Source organism: Macaca fascicularis, chromosome 4 (assembly GCF_037993035.2).
Source record: "Macaca fascicularis isolate 582-1 chromosome 4, T2T-MFA8v1.1".
Taxonomy (NCBI): Eukaryota; Metazoa; Chordata; class Mammalia; order Primates; family Cercopithecidae; genus Macaca; species Macaca fascicularis.
The window spans coordinates 155,112,492-155,127,733 of NC_088378.1; the positions used below are offsets into that span (position 1 = coordinate 155,112,492).

A 15,242-nucleotide genomic window follows, 5' to 3' on the forward strand; every position below is an offset into this window, starting at 1 on the left:
TCCTCCTTTGTAAAATGAAAATGATGAAAGAAACTACCAGGTACTAAAGAAGTTCAATGGGGAATTGTATGTCCTATCAACAAATGAGACTGAAACAACTACATCTCTGTGGAGAAAAATCACCCTTGTTCTTGACTTCACACCATATACAAAAATTAATTTGAGATGAATCATATGTAACCTTAAATATGAAAGCTTAAACTATAACGCTTACAGAAGAACACAGGATTTTGAGATAGTCACATATTCTCAGAAAGGCCACAGAAAGTGCTAACCATGGAAGAAAAACAATGTTTAAGTTGGACTTAATCAAAATTAGAAGCACGTGCTCATCAAAAGACCACTACGAAAATGAATACACAAGCCACAATCTGGAGGAAAACTGGCATTTTCTTGTCAAGTTGATCATTCGCCTCTTTTATGACCCGAGAATCCCACTCATAGGTATTTACCCAAGATAAATGAAAATGTCAGTCCACAATAGAATTGTACACAATGTTCTTTTTTTTTTTTTTTTTTTTTTGAGTTGGAGTCTTACTCTGTCTCCCAGGCTGGAGTGTGCAGTGGTGCGATCTTAGCTCACTGCAGCCTCCACCTACTGGAGTGAGTCTCCTGCCTCAGCCTCCTGAGTAGCTGGGCTTGCAGGCCTTTGCCACCATGCCTGGCTAATTTTTTTTTTTTTTTTTTTTAGTAGAGACAGGGTTTCACCATGTTGGCCAGGCTAGTCTCGAACTCCTGACCTCAGGTGATCCACCCGCCTTGGCCTCCCAAAGTGCTGGAATTACAAGTGTGAGCTACCACACCCGGCCTATGTGATGTTCATAGTATTGTTATTCATGGTATCCTCAAATTGCAAATAGCCCAAATATCCTTCAGTGAGTGAATGGGGATAAATTGGTATTATTCATAAATAAAGTATTACTCTGCATTAAAAAAGAAAAAAACTTTTTATCCATTTGGATGAATCTCAGAAACATTATGCTGAATGAAAGAAGCCAGACGCAAGAATACATAATGTGCGATTCCATTTATCTGGAGTTCTAGAACAGGCAAAACTAATCTCTGAGTTACACGGTTGCTACGGGAGTGTGGGGATTGAATGGGAATGGGTATGAGCAAACTTTCTGAGGTGATAGGGCAAGTTACACTCATATATGCATTTCTCAAAACTCATCGAACTGTATACTCAAGATGTGGACATTTCAGTCTACCTCAATAAAATAAATAGAAACAATATGACAGGGTGGTTTTGAGAGTTAAATAAGGAAGTAACTTATACGAGATACATGGCAGAGTGCCTAGCACATAGTAAGTGCTCAGTGAATGGTGGCTTATTACTGTTACTAACAGTGTGGCTGGACAGTGAGGCTCTTGCTTGTTGGAATGTGTTTCTGCAGGTGGAATGAAGTAACGCGAAGAATAGAAATGTGGATCTCCATATTAGAATTGAATGAGTTAGGGGAGTATGCTGCCGTGGAACTTCATCAGGCGAAAGATGTCAACACAGGAGGCATCTTTCAACTTAGACAGGTACCGGGTTTGTTTTCGTTTTTTTTTTTTTTAATGTTTTCTCTCTGTTCCACTCTTACACATAGTTTCTGGGGATTTTCTAACTATTTGTATCTTTGTTCTCTAATCCTTTTCCCCTTCTTTATCCCCTTCCTCTTCATTATTATTCCTGGCACTCATACCCCTGCCCACCCTCTTCAGGGTCATTCCCGTAGAGTGCAAGTCACGGTGAAACCTGTGCAGCATTCAGGGACACTGCCGCTTATGGTTGAAGCCATCCTTTCGGTATCCATTGGTTGTGTGACTGCCAGGTCCACCAAACTCCAGAGAGGGCTGGACAGTTACCAGGTAAGACAAGCAGACTTGAAACAGTATTTAACAAAGCTTGGTTAATGCAGAAATAAGGCATTTAATGATCTCCGATGGGGACCTTTTTGCGAATATAACAGAATTCCTTGCCTTAACCATAGGTCTTCCCCCAGTTCACATTTCCATCCATTGCCTTTTTTCTAGCTTTAAAATCTGTTTGCTTAGTGTCGGTTAATAATAATTCTGTTTATAAACACACACATCCTAATGCTATAGTAGTCATTTACTTTAGGCAGATTTTATTTTATATCTGGCCTAAAATATGTTGTATCTTTGGCATTACTGCTTGACCTGATCTACTTTTTGGGGGTTTTTTTGTATTTTTTTTTTAAAGATAAGGTTTTGCTTTGTTGCCCAGGTTGGAGTACAGCGGTGTGATCATGGCTTACTGCAGCCTTGACCTCCTGGGCTCAAACAGTCCTCCCACCTCAGCTTCCTAAGTAGCTGGGACTACAGGCACATGTCACCACGCCCAGCTGATTCTTTTATTTTTTGTAGAGTAGGGTGTGTCATTCTGTTGCCGACCCTGGTCTCAAATTCCTGGACTCAAGTGATCCTCCTGCCTCAGCCTCCCAAAGTGCAGGGATTGCAGGCATGAGCCACCATGCCTGACCACTTTTATTTATAGTGTAAAATTATTTTCATACATTGTCATAATCAACCAGTTCTTTGAAAGCTTTACTTCTTTTGTTAAAATTTGTCCTTATGATCATTTTTGTTCATTAAATCTTGATTTCCTAAACATTGTATTCTCATTTTTAAAATAAAAAGATGAAAACCTCTAAGAACTGATCTAAGAACTGATCATATTATCAGTCAGAACATTCAGTACTCCATGAAAAGAATCTCTAAAATTAGGAACTTGGCCAGGCACGTTTGCTCATGCCTATAATCCCAGCACTTTGGGAGGCTGAGGTGGGAGGATCACTTGAGCCCAGGAGTTCGAGACCAGCCTGACCAACATGGTGAAACCCCATCCCTACTAAAAATGCAAAAAATTAGCCAGGTGTGGTGGCCACATGACTGTTGTCTCAGCTATTCAGGAGGCTGAGGCATGAGAATCATTTGAACCCGGGAGGCAGAGGCTGCAAGTGAGCCAAGATCACGCCACTGCACTCCGGCCTGGGTGACAGAGGAAGACTCTGTCTCAAAACAAATAAAATTAGGAACTTGTCCCCCAGTAGCCTAAAAAAAATGTGTGTGCTTCATTGAGTCCCCAGTTTACTACCAGATACGAATTAGGAACTGGAAAGAATCACTGTTAAATCTGCCTCCCTCACCGCCATATCTGTTTGGGAGCACTCTCCCTATCGTGCTGAGGAGAAAATATTTCTCCTCTGTGGAGTCTGAGTCTAAGCCCAGCCAATCTCGAGGATGTTTTCTCTTCTATCTCGGTTTCCTTTTGGCTTCATGGCTTTTAGGCAAAGACTTTTCTGAAAGCTAAAAGTCAGTGCACAGACTATTGGACTTCAAGGCAGTAATAGCTTTGTCAGACGCTGCCTTCCCTCTTCAAGCCCAAAATTCCCTCTAGCTTGGAACATCTGTCCACACTTCATTCAGAGTATGAGTGTGGGTGCAAGGACAGGGCTGCTGTGGTTTGGCAGTCTTCACCAGACTTTTCCTTGTGTGTGTGCAGCCTGTGGAGCAGGAAATGGGATTGTAGGTATTCTCATAGCAGTTCAGTCCTTCACTTAGCCATCAGCTTCTACGTGGCTGCACAGTTGAAAGAGAACACTAGACTTAGAGTCAGGAGACCTGGGTTCTTAAGTCTAGTTGAGCTTTACTAAATGGTTATCTTGGCTGTATAATTTAAACTTTGAGTTCCCCTTTTCTCCAAAATGATGAGGTAGACTTAATAATCCTGAGGTCCTTGTCCACATAATCCTGAGGTCCTTGTGGCTTAATAAATCTCTGATGCTCAATAAAACATTGAGTTTGTTTGCTTCAAACCGTGACCTGCAGTATATGGATCATCAGCTAACTAAATGTTCTCATTTGAGGAACATTCCAAAGATCAACTATTTGCCGCTTTTTTTTTTTTTTTTTTTTTGAGTCTCATTCTGTCACCCAGACTGGAGTACAGTGGTGCGATCTCAGATCACGGTAACCTCCGCCTCCTGGGTTCAAGCGATTCTCCTGCCTCAGCCTCCAGAGTAGCTGGGATTACAGGCGCCTGCCAACGTGTCTGGCTAATTTTTGTATTGTTAGTAGAGGTGGGGGTTTCACCATGTTGGCCAGGCTGGTCTTGAACTCCTGACCTTGCGATCCTTCCGCCTCAACCTCCCAAAGTGCTAGGATTACAGGCGTGAGCCACTGTGCCCAGTGTTTTTTTTGTTTTGTTTTTTCTTTTTTGTGTTTTTTTGGAGATGGAGTCTCTCTCTGTCACCCAGGTTGGAGTGCAGTGGCACGATCTCAGCTCACTGCATCCTCCATCTCCCTGGTCCAAGCTATTCTCCTGCTTCAGCCTCCCGAGTAGCTGGTATTACAGGCACGAACCACCACGCCCAGCTAATTTTTGTATTTTTAGTAGAGATGGGGTTTCACCATGTTGGCCAGGCTGGTCTCAAACTCCTCACCTCAAATGATCCTGCTGCCTGGTCCTCCCAAAGTGCTGGTATTACACGTGTGAGCCACCACACCCAGCAACTATTTGCATTTTTTTAAAAACAGCTCTACCTCTGAGTTAAAACTGATTTTTGTCAAATTACAAACTTGAAAATATTAGCCTTTCCCCAGTGCTATATGCTCTTTAAGAGCATAGTACTCTTGGCCAGGCGCGGTGGCTCACGCCTGTAATCCCAGCACTTTGGGAGGCTGAAGCAGGCGAATCACCAGGTCAGGAGATCGAGACCATCCTGGCTAACATAGTAAAACCCCGTCTCTACTAAAAATACAAAAAATTAGCCGGCCGTGGTGGTGGGCACCTGTAGTCCCAGCTACTCGGGAGGCCGTGACCTGCAGTGTATGGATCATCAGCTAAGTAAATGTTCTCATTTGAGGAACATTCCAAAGATCAACTATTTGCTTCTTTTTTTATTTTTTGTGAGTCTCACTCTGTCACCCAGGCTGGGGTCCAGGAGAATGGCATGAACCCGGGAGGCGGAGCTTGCAGTGAGCAGAGATCGCGCCACTGCTCTCCAACCTGGGTGACAGAGCGAAAGTCCATCTCAAAGAATAAATAAATAAACAAAAATAAAAATAAATTTAAAGAAAAAAGAGCATAGTGCTCTTAAAATTTGAACTGTAACTATTTTAAAGGCTTTTTTTTTTCTTTGCTACCATGTTCCAGGTTATGTCTGTTAAGTGTTTTTGTTGTTGACACAGTGCTTTAGAACTATTCTGATGCAAAAAAAAAAAAAAAAACAATTATTCTGATGCAGTAGCTGAAACCAATGCAGAATATGCTGATTTTGCAACAATTTTACATCGTGAATGCTTAGGCCAGTTTTCAGTTAATAGAACTACCTCCGTAGTTTAAAATTATGATAAATTAGGCCGGGCACGGTGGCTTACGCCTGTAATCCCAGTACTTTGGGAGGCCGAGGCGGGCGGATCACGAGGTCAGGAGATCGAGACCATCCTGGCGAACATAGTGAAACCCTGTCTCTACTAAAAATACAAAAAATTAGCCAGGCGTGGTGGCGGGCGCCTGTAGTCCCAGCTTCTCGGGAGACTGAGGCAGGAGAATGCCGTGAACCTGGGAGGCGACAGAGCTTGCAGTGAGTGGAGATTGCGCCACTGCACTCCAGCCTGGGAGACAGAACGAGACCCTGTCTCAAAAAAAAAGAAAAAAAAAAATTATGATAAATTAGAGCTATTTGTTCTTTTATATTAATAGGAAGCATTAGTTCAAGATAAATTGCTTCGAGATTAGGATTGCATTTAATGAGTTAGTCACATAACTGATAATGATGGTTACCAAAATAAAAAAAAAAAAAAGCAGTTCATTTTGAAGTATATATGAAAATAATTTTGACTATATTCTTAAAGCACTTTTGTAATCATAAATCTAAATTAAGGGATTCTAGATTCTTGTTTCTAAGGAAACTTTTTTCAGCCAAGACCCTTTTGTTTTCAATATGATTACTTTGTTTTGCCAAATGTTTTTGCCAAAATTTTTGCTTTATTTAGTTATTTTACAATGTTTCCTTGTGTTTGGGACAGTTGTGATTCTTTCAAGTGATTGTTATGGTCAGTAGAGAGTACTGACCAATCCTTATATTCCAAATAGTATGCTGTTGCTTTTATTTCAACAGTGTAGTACAGACCCTTGTATGTATATAGCCTGAGGTTGCCCCAGCTTTCCCCTGGGATGATTGCATCAGGGAAGATGGCTGAGGTTGGAGACCTCAGACATGGCTTACAGTTCTGACCTGCCATTATCTGTGTGATCGTAAGGTTAAATCATTTCATCCTTTAAGGCTTAGTTGCCTCATTGCTCAAACTGAGATTGGGCAAGAGAATCTTCCTTGTAGTTTTGCTATTCTGTCTTCCTAAGCCTATCTCAAATCTCAGTCAAATAGTCTACCCCAAAATATGTATCAGCTGTCTGTATGACAGTGGTGTAAGGCCTGGCCCAATTATGTTGGTTCCTATCCCCAGCTAAGAGATTTCTTATTTTATTTAATTTTTTGTTTGTTTTTTGGAGACCAGGTCTTGCTCTGCTGCCCAGGCTGAGGTGGAGTGCTATAACCAGAGCTCACTGCAGCCTCCATCTCCTCCTCTCAAGTGATCATCCCACTTTAGTCTCCCAAGTAGCTGGGACTACAGGTGAACACTATCAAATCCAGCTAATTTAAAAAAATTTTTTGTACAGATAGGGTCTTGCTATGTTGCCCAGGCAGGTCTCGAACTTCTAGCTTCAAGAGATCCTCCTGCCTCAGCCTTCCAAAGTGTTGGGATTACAGGCATGAGCCCAGCCAAATATTTGTTTCAATGATTCTTTATGTGAAAAATTCTTTATAGACAAGTGAATTAAATTTAGTATACCATTTTTGAGATTCAATTTAGTGTTTTATTGTGCTTATGTATGTGAGCTGTCCATTTTAATGTGTGTTAAGCTTAAAATAATTATTTTCCCTGTATGCTGTTTAAAAAACAAAATGCTTGTCCTTTGTGTTTATTTTTTCCTACCAGAGAGATGATGAGGATGGTGATGATATGGATAGTTATCAGGTATTGCTACTGCTGTCAATCCTGTGGCATGGGGCACAGCTACTGCTAATTGCCAGCATTCGCAAAGCAGAGGCCAGGGAGGAGGAAGGAGGGCCCTAGAGCGAGAATATGCAGTTTTTCACTTGCTTTTGATTTGCTTTATATGTATTCAAACACAATACTATTTCTATAGATTGCCTTGTCAGTTCAAAATTTGTAACCAAATACTGCCTTTTTGCTATGCCATCTTGATTTACTGTCTTATTGCTAAGCAATATCATTATCACTGTATTAAAATGGATGATCTGGAGACTGATTTGAGTAATAATAAAACTCCAGTCTCCTACAAATTAATTAATTAATTAAAAAATGGATGATCTTAAAATATTGTAGTTATCCATCCATAATCTTTTAGACAGACTCTTACCTTTCCTATGCTAAAGTGCATTTTGCTCCTTACATCCAAGAGCTAGTATTGTTGTAATATGCCATTTTACTTCACAAGACTTTCGCTGAATAGGAAAATTGGAGACATTTTATGCACATAATTGTGTTTTGTTTAGCCAGCTTTCTTCTCTCATTTGGGTAACACTTAGTTCTCCATAACCTATAGAATTTAAATCTCAGCCTTTTCTGGTTGGAAATCTAGAAAAAATATATAGATGTACAAATTGAGATTGTACCTAGTCAGCACTGACTGGCCTGATATCATGGAGTGTGGGGTTATGTATAAATTGTCAAAGCAGCAAACCAAGATGAAGCTTTCTGGGTTTGGTGCCCAGTCTTTGTACGGATTCTCCACACACATCGTCAAATGATGTTTTCCCAGGGTGCCTTCCTACATGTAAAATGTGGGTACAGCGGCTGGGCACAGTGGCTCACGCCTGTAATCCCAGCACTTTGGGAGGCCGAGGCGGGCAGATCACAAGGTCAGGAGTTCGAGACCAGCCTGGCCAACATGGTGAAACCCCGTCTTTAGTAAAAATACAAAAATTAGCTGGGCGTGGTGGCGCGCGCCTGTAATCCCAGCTACTTGGGAGGCTGAGGCAGGAGAATCGCTTAAACCTGGGAGGCAGAGGTTGCAGTGAGCCGAGACTGTGCCACTGCACTCCAGCCTGGGCAACAAGAGCGAAACTCTGTCTCAGGGGGAAAAAAATGTGGGTACACTGTTGGTAAAGTTTCAGAGGTAAAGGTATCTATTCTTGATGTAACGTCTTAAGTGTTACACTAGAATTAGGCAAGTCAAAGAGCATTTTTAATAGAATTGATGGATTTTCTTTCCCTACTCATAATTCCACTAAGAAGAACCTTTAAGGGAAATATCAGTATCCCCTTGAATCTCAGCAGTGCCATTGACTAACGTCCTGCGGCTGTTTGTGCGCTTCCTGGCAGGTTTTTCACAGTGCAGTCCAATGACTGCCTAGGGGATTTCTTAAAGCATGGCTGACTGCATGTTGGGGTTTGCATGGGAGATTTTTGGTTAGCCTCATGGTGGTGGTTGGAAGTAAAATGTTTGTGGCAAGTTTGAAAAGTTCTCTGCTGACCTACTCTTTGCATTTCAGAAAATCTGTGTTATCAGTGACCACTGAACTATGAGCTATGAAAATGCCTGTCATTTTCCATTCCATTTGTTGTTACTTGGTTTGGGCTGTGTTCGTGCTGTCCTTCTGTTGGGATCACAAATCCTGCAATGAATAGCTACGATTTAAATATACATACACTCATCGTAAAAAAAAAATCTGACAGCTGGTATAGTTTGAGCTTGTCTTGCTTTTAAGTGTAATTATCCTTTTGGAGATCCAGGGGCTCTGATTTCTGGGCAACAGCATCCTTGATCAACATGCAGTGTTACTGAGGCCTCTCTGCTTTCTTGCATATTAATCACACAGCAATGTTCAATAGCTTTTCCTAATGAAAAATTTCCTAGTCAATTTAAACATCTTTTTAAAAAAGAAAGAAAGAAATCGTTGTCTGTACAGTCAACAGGAAAGTATTTTCCCTCCCTGATGTTAGGAAGAAGACTTAAACTGCGTAAGGGAGAGGTGGTCAGATGCACTCATTAAACGACGAGAATACTTGGATGAACAGATAAAAAAAGTCAGCAATAAAACAGGTATGTGAGATCAGACTCTCTTTTGGGGAGTACCTTTTTCACTTTTACACAATGGCAGTAGGTTGTTTTCTTCCCCTAACTGGACAGTAGTATCTTATTTTTGTTGTTGTTGTTGTTGTTTTAAGACAGAGTCTCACTCTGTCACCCAAGCTGGAGTGCAGTGGCAGGATCATATCTCACTGCAGCCTCTAACTCCTGACCTCAAGAGATCCTCCTGCCTCAGCCTCCTGACTAGCTGAGACTACAGGCACAAGCTACCACACCCGGCTAATTTTTAAACGTTTTGTAGATGGGGGGGGTCTCACTTTGTTGCCCAGGCTGGTCTCAAACTCCTGGACTCAAGTGATCCTCCCACTTCAGCCTCCCAAACTGCTAGAATTGCAGGTGTTAGCCACTGTACCCAGCCTGTTTAGTTTTGTGAACTTGTAACAGTTATAGACATTAGTCAATCATATTATACATTGTTGGTTTAAGAAGCCTCCAAATTTGAAAGTGATACATTTTCATAAAACTGAGTTATCTCATAAAACTGTGACATTAAATGTCAAATTCAAATTTCATTTTGATGAACACAATGTGATAAATACCAGTATGTCAATACAAAGTACTTTAGGCACCAGGACCTAGGACATACAGCAACTGAATGAGCAGGTCAGCACCTATCCACTGTTGGGCCATTGCCGTGCACTCCGCTGGTTCAGGGTGGCCCCTGCAGCTCCATTCACTGCCACCCACCTCCAAGGGTGCAGCTTGCTTATGCTAGCAGTAACCACTTGGATTCTATAGTAGAAATATGCACTTAAAATCCTTAGTCTCTCATCCAGATATCATGGTCCACTCACGTGGTTGGCTCTGCAGCAAAGAACACACACATCATGCATGTTAATCCATTTCATGTAGAAGCTAGCGGAAAGTCTCCCTCAGGAAAACACCTTGGCTCGACATGTGGTGTTGCCTTGTGTATGTGCTCAGGCTGCTAATGAAAACTCACTTTGACTGTACCCAGGGAGCCCCAGAGTTGAATTATGAATAAGCGGATTTCAAAGTGTATCAAATAAAATCCCATTCATGGTAAGCCTCAAGGAAAATAAAGGTGATTTTACAGAGTAAGGAATATGGTGGGTTTTTTATTTTTTATTTATTTATTTTTTTTTTTGAGACAGAGTCTCGCTCTGTCGCCCAGGCTGGAGTGCAGTAGCACGATCTTGGCTCACTGCAACCTCCTCCTCCCGGGTTCAAGTGATTCTCCTGTCTCAGCCTCCTGAGTAGCTGGGACTACAGGTGCCCGCGACCACACCCAGCTAATTTTTGTATTTTTAGTGGAGACAGGGTTTTACCATATTGGTCAGGCTGGTTTCGAACTGCTGACCTCAGGAGATCTGCCCACCTCGGCCACCCAAAGTACTGGGGTTACAGCCGTGAGCCACCGTGCCTGGCCTATGGTGTTTTTTAATCCTCTGTCTTTGTAGCATCATGTATAGTTCTGTAAAGCAGTGTTACGTCCATATTTCATTTGATCCTTCCAGCAAGTACATGAAGTAGACATGACTTCTTTTATCCCTGTTTGACAGGTTAGGGAGACTCATCTGTTGGATAACTTCCCCAAATTACAGAACCAGCAAAATAACCTAAGTCTCGTAATTGCTTTTCCAATGCCCTTTCTGCTATTTCTGGCTTATGGTTCCTTAAATTGGTGTCGCAGCCCCTCTCAGCTCCCTATACATGCTCTTGCTTGAACTTCAAAGACTCAAATCCATTTTAGGGACATAGTGGATGTTTAAGCCACTTATAGATAGCTCTGAATGAAATCTGTTTATTGTTTTTGTTTGCTTGTTTTTTGAGACAGGGTCGCTTGTCTGTTTTCCAGGCTTTAGTACAGTGATGTGATGATAGCTCACTGTAGCCTTGAACTCCCAGACTCAAGTGATCTTCCCACCTCAGCTGCCCGAGTATCTGGGACTACAGGCATGCCTGCCACCACCCTGCCCAACTATTGCTTTTTTTTTTTTTTTGGTAGAGATGGGGTCTCACTATGTTGCCCAGGCCAAAATCTGTTCCTTGTAAATTGAGAAGTCATACTTTCTCTCTTGTTGGCATTGATCCCCTCATTTTTTTCTGCAGAGAAAACAGAGGACGATGTGGAGCGGGAAGCCCAGCTTGTGGAGCAGTGGGTAGGGCTGACCGAGGAAAGGAATGCTGTACTGGTGCCGGCCCCAGGCAGTGGGATTCCTGGGGCACCTGCCGACTGGTAAGGCTGCTCTCCCTTCTGTGCAGATCGAGGGAGATGAGATGGTACAGGTCGCCTGTGGCAAGAGCCATGCAAGAGACTTTCCAGGATTGTCACAGAAAATGCCAACCAGCTGAACTGCTTAGGGAATGTCCACTCATCTCTAGTGCTTCCATCCCTTTTTTCCTTCCCCATTGAAGCCAACTTTCTCCCACAGGAAGCCAGAGAGCATTGATTACCTGGCCAGGAATCACATATCCCACTCCTTTATTCCTCTGCATAAGCAACTTGGACATTGTTCCCTGATCTCCAGAAACTCTTTTATCTTGGCTGGAAAGTATTTGAAGAGGGCAGAAAATACATTAGTGGAGCTATCTTTTTGGTAGTACTGTGAGAATTAGAGATAATGTATATAAAATACCTTATATATGATAATATTATCTTGTATATTATAATGTGTATAAAATACTTTTCATACCCATTCGTTAAATCCTAGCTGATGCTGCTTATTCTCATTCTCATTTTTATTATTATATATCCAGAGCATTTAAGAGAAATCAGATTCCTTTTGAACACAGAATGTACATGCCCAGTTAGTCTTTTTTGAACAGGCATAGAAACATTAGTGACAATACCCGCATCTCTAATGATAAACGGAAATGTAATCAATTTTGTGGTCTGTTTTCTGAAACTAGAAACTCTGAATCTGTAGGCACATAATTTATAACCTGATGTTTCTCCCTGCAGTTCCTGCTGTTGTGCTGGAATCCTGTAGGTCTCTTGCAGTAATTCTGCCAGCCACTTCTTATGGACAGCCTGCTCACCCCAATCTTGTTCTGGCCCTCAAAACCCTCTCTCGACAGTTCTTCTCCCTACTTCAGTCTCTCTGGTGTAAAGTGTTTTGAAACTTCAGATCATCTTGAGTGTTTGTAACATGTAGGCCTGGGTGTCATCCCTAGTTATTTTGATTCAGAAGAGAAAGGAAGGACCCACGACTCTTCTTTTTTTATTTTTTTAAGTAAGAATTTGCTTTTTTTGTTTTTGTTTTTGAGATGGAGTCTCACTTTGTCGCTGAGATCTCCACTCACTGCAAACTCTGCCTCCCGGGTTCACGCCATTCTCCTGCCTCAGCCTCCCAGGTAGGGACTACAGGCGTCCGCCACCGTGCCCGGCTAATTTTTGTATTTTTAGTAGAGATGGGGTTTCACCGTGTTAGCCAGGATGGTCTCAATCTCCTGACCTCGTGAGCCACCACGCCCAGCCAGGAATTTGTATTTCTAAAGGGACTCTTCACTTTAAGAGGCCTCTGAGGCCGTTCTATTGCAGCTGGGCAAGTTGGGGTTTTTTTTTTTGTTTTTTATTTTTTTGAGGCAGGGTCTGTTTCCCAGGCTGGAGTACAGTGGCACGATCTCAGTGCACTGCAACCTCCATCTCCCAGGTTCAAGCCATCCTCCCACCTCCCAAGTAGCTGGGACCACAGGCTTGTACCACCACACCCAGCTAGTGTTTTTTGTTGTTGTTTTTTTTTTTTTTTTATAGAGACAAGGTCTCCCTGTGTTGCCCAGACTGGTCTTGAACTCCTGTCCTCAAACCATCCTCCTGCCTTGGCCTCCCAAAGTGCTGGGATTACAGGCATGAGCCACCACGCCCATCCCTGGTCCAGTTTTTGATAAAACACTGCTTGATCTCTTCTGTACACAACCCTACCTCCTTTCACACATCTTTCATTCTATCCTCCTTTCAGCTTTTGTTTACTTCTTCTAGGCTCTGATCCTGTCCCGTTACCACCCTAATAACATCCCCCTTCCCTTTCCCTCTCACGGGAATTATTTTTAGAAAGGCTTAAAATTATCTTTGTTTCAATTAATTACATGTAACTCATATAACTGGAAGTTCTTTTATGTAAGTCGTATAATTCCCATGATTTATGTCTACAGGGAAGTCAAGAAATATGAAAGTATTTCATTAGTGGAAACTGCATCTCCACCATGGTTCTCTTTGCTTCCACGGCTCTGCGGTGTTTTATCAGCTAACAAGATGTAAAATACGTATTTTGTTATGATTAAATGTTGTTATTAAATTTAGGATCCCACCTCCTGGAATGGAAACCCACATACCAGTTCTTTTCCTCGATTTGAATGGTAAGTAGACACTTAAAGTCACAGGGATTATTGTATTTAATTAAGGTTTGTAATCTATTCAGACTCACCTTATTTTGATCCCTAAATCACTCTTCTAATCATTCATGTGCCAAACTAGGTGACATTTTTGTTCTAATTAAATGTACGTAAGCATGATTATGTGGATAATTTGAAAAAGAGCACGTAGGGTGATTGAGAACTGCATACAAGAGCATTAACGCAGTTGCTCTGAAACAGCGGACATAGAAATTACCCTGGAAAGTAATCACCCCCAGAGAGTCTGAGTCTTTAGGCTTGGCAAGAGCCTATTAGTCTGCATTTCTGACTAGTGTTCTTAACTCTCCTCAAACAGTTTTGATGGCAGAAATGATCACACTATAATGCTGCCTTCAGGGTTGTCCTTCATACTGCAATTACATGGAACCTGGGCAAGTCTAGAACAATGGTTTCCAACGTGCTTTAGCGGAGCAATCCTTTTCTAGATGAAATATTAACCGGAACCCCACGTGTAGAAAACAACCGCAGAGCTGCTGAGTTTGCGGTGGGCAAGCTCCTGGTAGATCCTTTGGCAGGGCCCTAGGGCTCCTCAAAACAGGAGCCTGAAAACCTCTGTTCTAGAAGGAAGCCCACTAATGGATGGAAGACACAGGGAGGGTGGCTTTGGCTCTTCATGTGAAGAATTTTTTCTTTTTAAAGCCTAGATGTTGAATGTATGCCTCATAAGATAGTGAGTTCTCTGTCTTGGGAGGTATATAAACAAAGACTAGTTGGCCATTTACAGAGATTTGTGAAGGGTAAACCCCATATTGGATAGGACGTTGGAAGAAGATAATCTTCATATTTCTCCCAATGCTCAGAACTTTGATTTAAATAGGTAATTTAACTGCTAAAATCTCTAATTTATAGTAAGTTATTAAGTAGGATAACAAACCTAACAGTTTACAGGAGGAATTGACATCAGAAAGCAGCAAAATTCTAAGATTTGTTTTGTTTAGGTTTTTTTGAGACAGAGTCTCACTCTGTCACCCAGGCTGGAGTGCAGTGGCGTGATCTCAGCTCACTGCAACCTCCACCTCCTGTGTTCAAGCAATTTTCTGCTTCAGCCTCCCAAGTAGCTGGGATTACAGGCACCCACGACCACGCCTGGCCAATTTTTGTATTTTTAATAGAGACGGGGTTTCACCATCTTGGCCAGGCTTGTTTTACACTCCTGACCTTGTGATCCACACACCTTGGCCTCCCAAAGTTCTGGGATTACAGGCGTGAGCCACCATGCCCAGCCTCCAAGGTGTGTTTAATGAATATATTTGTACCTAGGACAACAATAGAATATAGTCATTCCGTCTTATAGGAGACTCACAAGGCAACTTTTTGGCTCCTATTGTATTTTTAAAGAATAAACCGGCCAGGCGCGTTGGCTCATGCCTGTAATCCCAGCACTTTGGGAGGCTGAGACGGGTGGATCACGAGTTCAAGAGATGGAGACCATCGTGGCCAATGTGGTGAAACCCCATCTCTACTAAAAATACAAAAATTAGCTGGGCGTGGTGGTGCACACCTGTAGTCCCAGCTACTTGGGAAGCTGAGGCAGGAGAATCGCTTGAACTTGGGAGGCGGAGGTTGCAGTGAGCCGAGATTGTGCCACTGCACTCCAGCCTGGGCGACAGAGTGAGACTCTGTCTCAAAATAAAAAAGAATAAAAGCTGTGGGGCATGGTGAGCTCGTGCCT

The 15,242-nt window shown here is 42.2% G+C and overlaps 1 protein-coding gene across 16 annotated transcripts in view; it reads left to right on the forward strand.

The window, feature by feature from the left end:
* Nucleotides 1–15,242, forward strand: part of KIF13A (kinesin family member 13A) — a 230,435-nt gene that overhangs the window by 191,570 nt on the left and 23,623 nt on the right. For 8 of the 16 annotated variants that reach the window (XM_005553953.4, XM_065544379.1, XM_005553957.4 and 5 more), the window contains 6 exons: nucleotides 1,398–1,530; nucleotides 1,711–1,857; nucleotides 7,015–7,053; nucleotides 9,046–9,145; nucleotides 11,267–11,393; nucleotides 13,458–13,513. In XM_005553953.4, the coding sequence (XP_005554010.3) occupies nucleotides 1,398–1,530; nucleotides 1,711–1,857; nucleotides 7,015–7,053; nucleotides 9,046–9,145; nucleotides 11,267–11,393; nucleotides 13,458–13,513 (602 nt within the window). The other 8 variants (XM_074038815.1, XM_074038816.1, XM_015449871.4 and 5 more) reach the window with 2 other exon arrangements.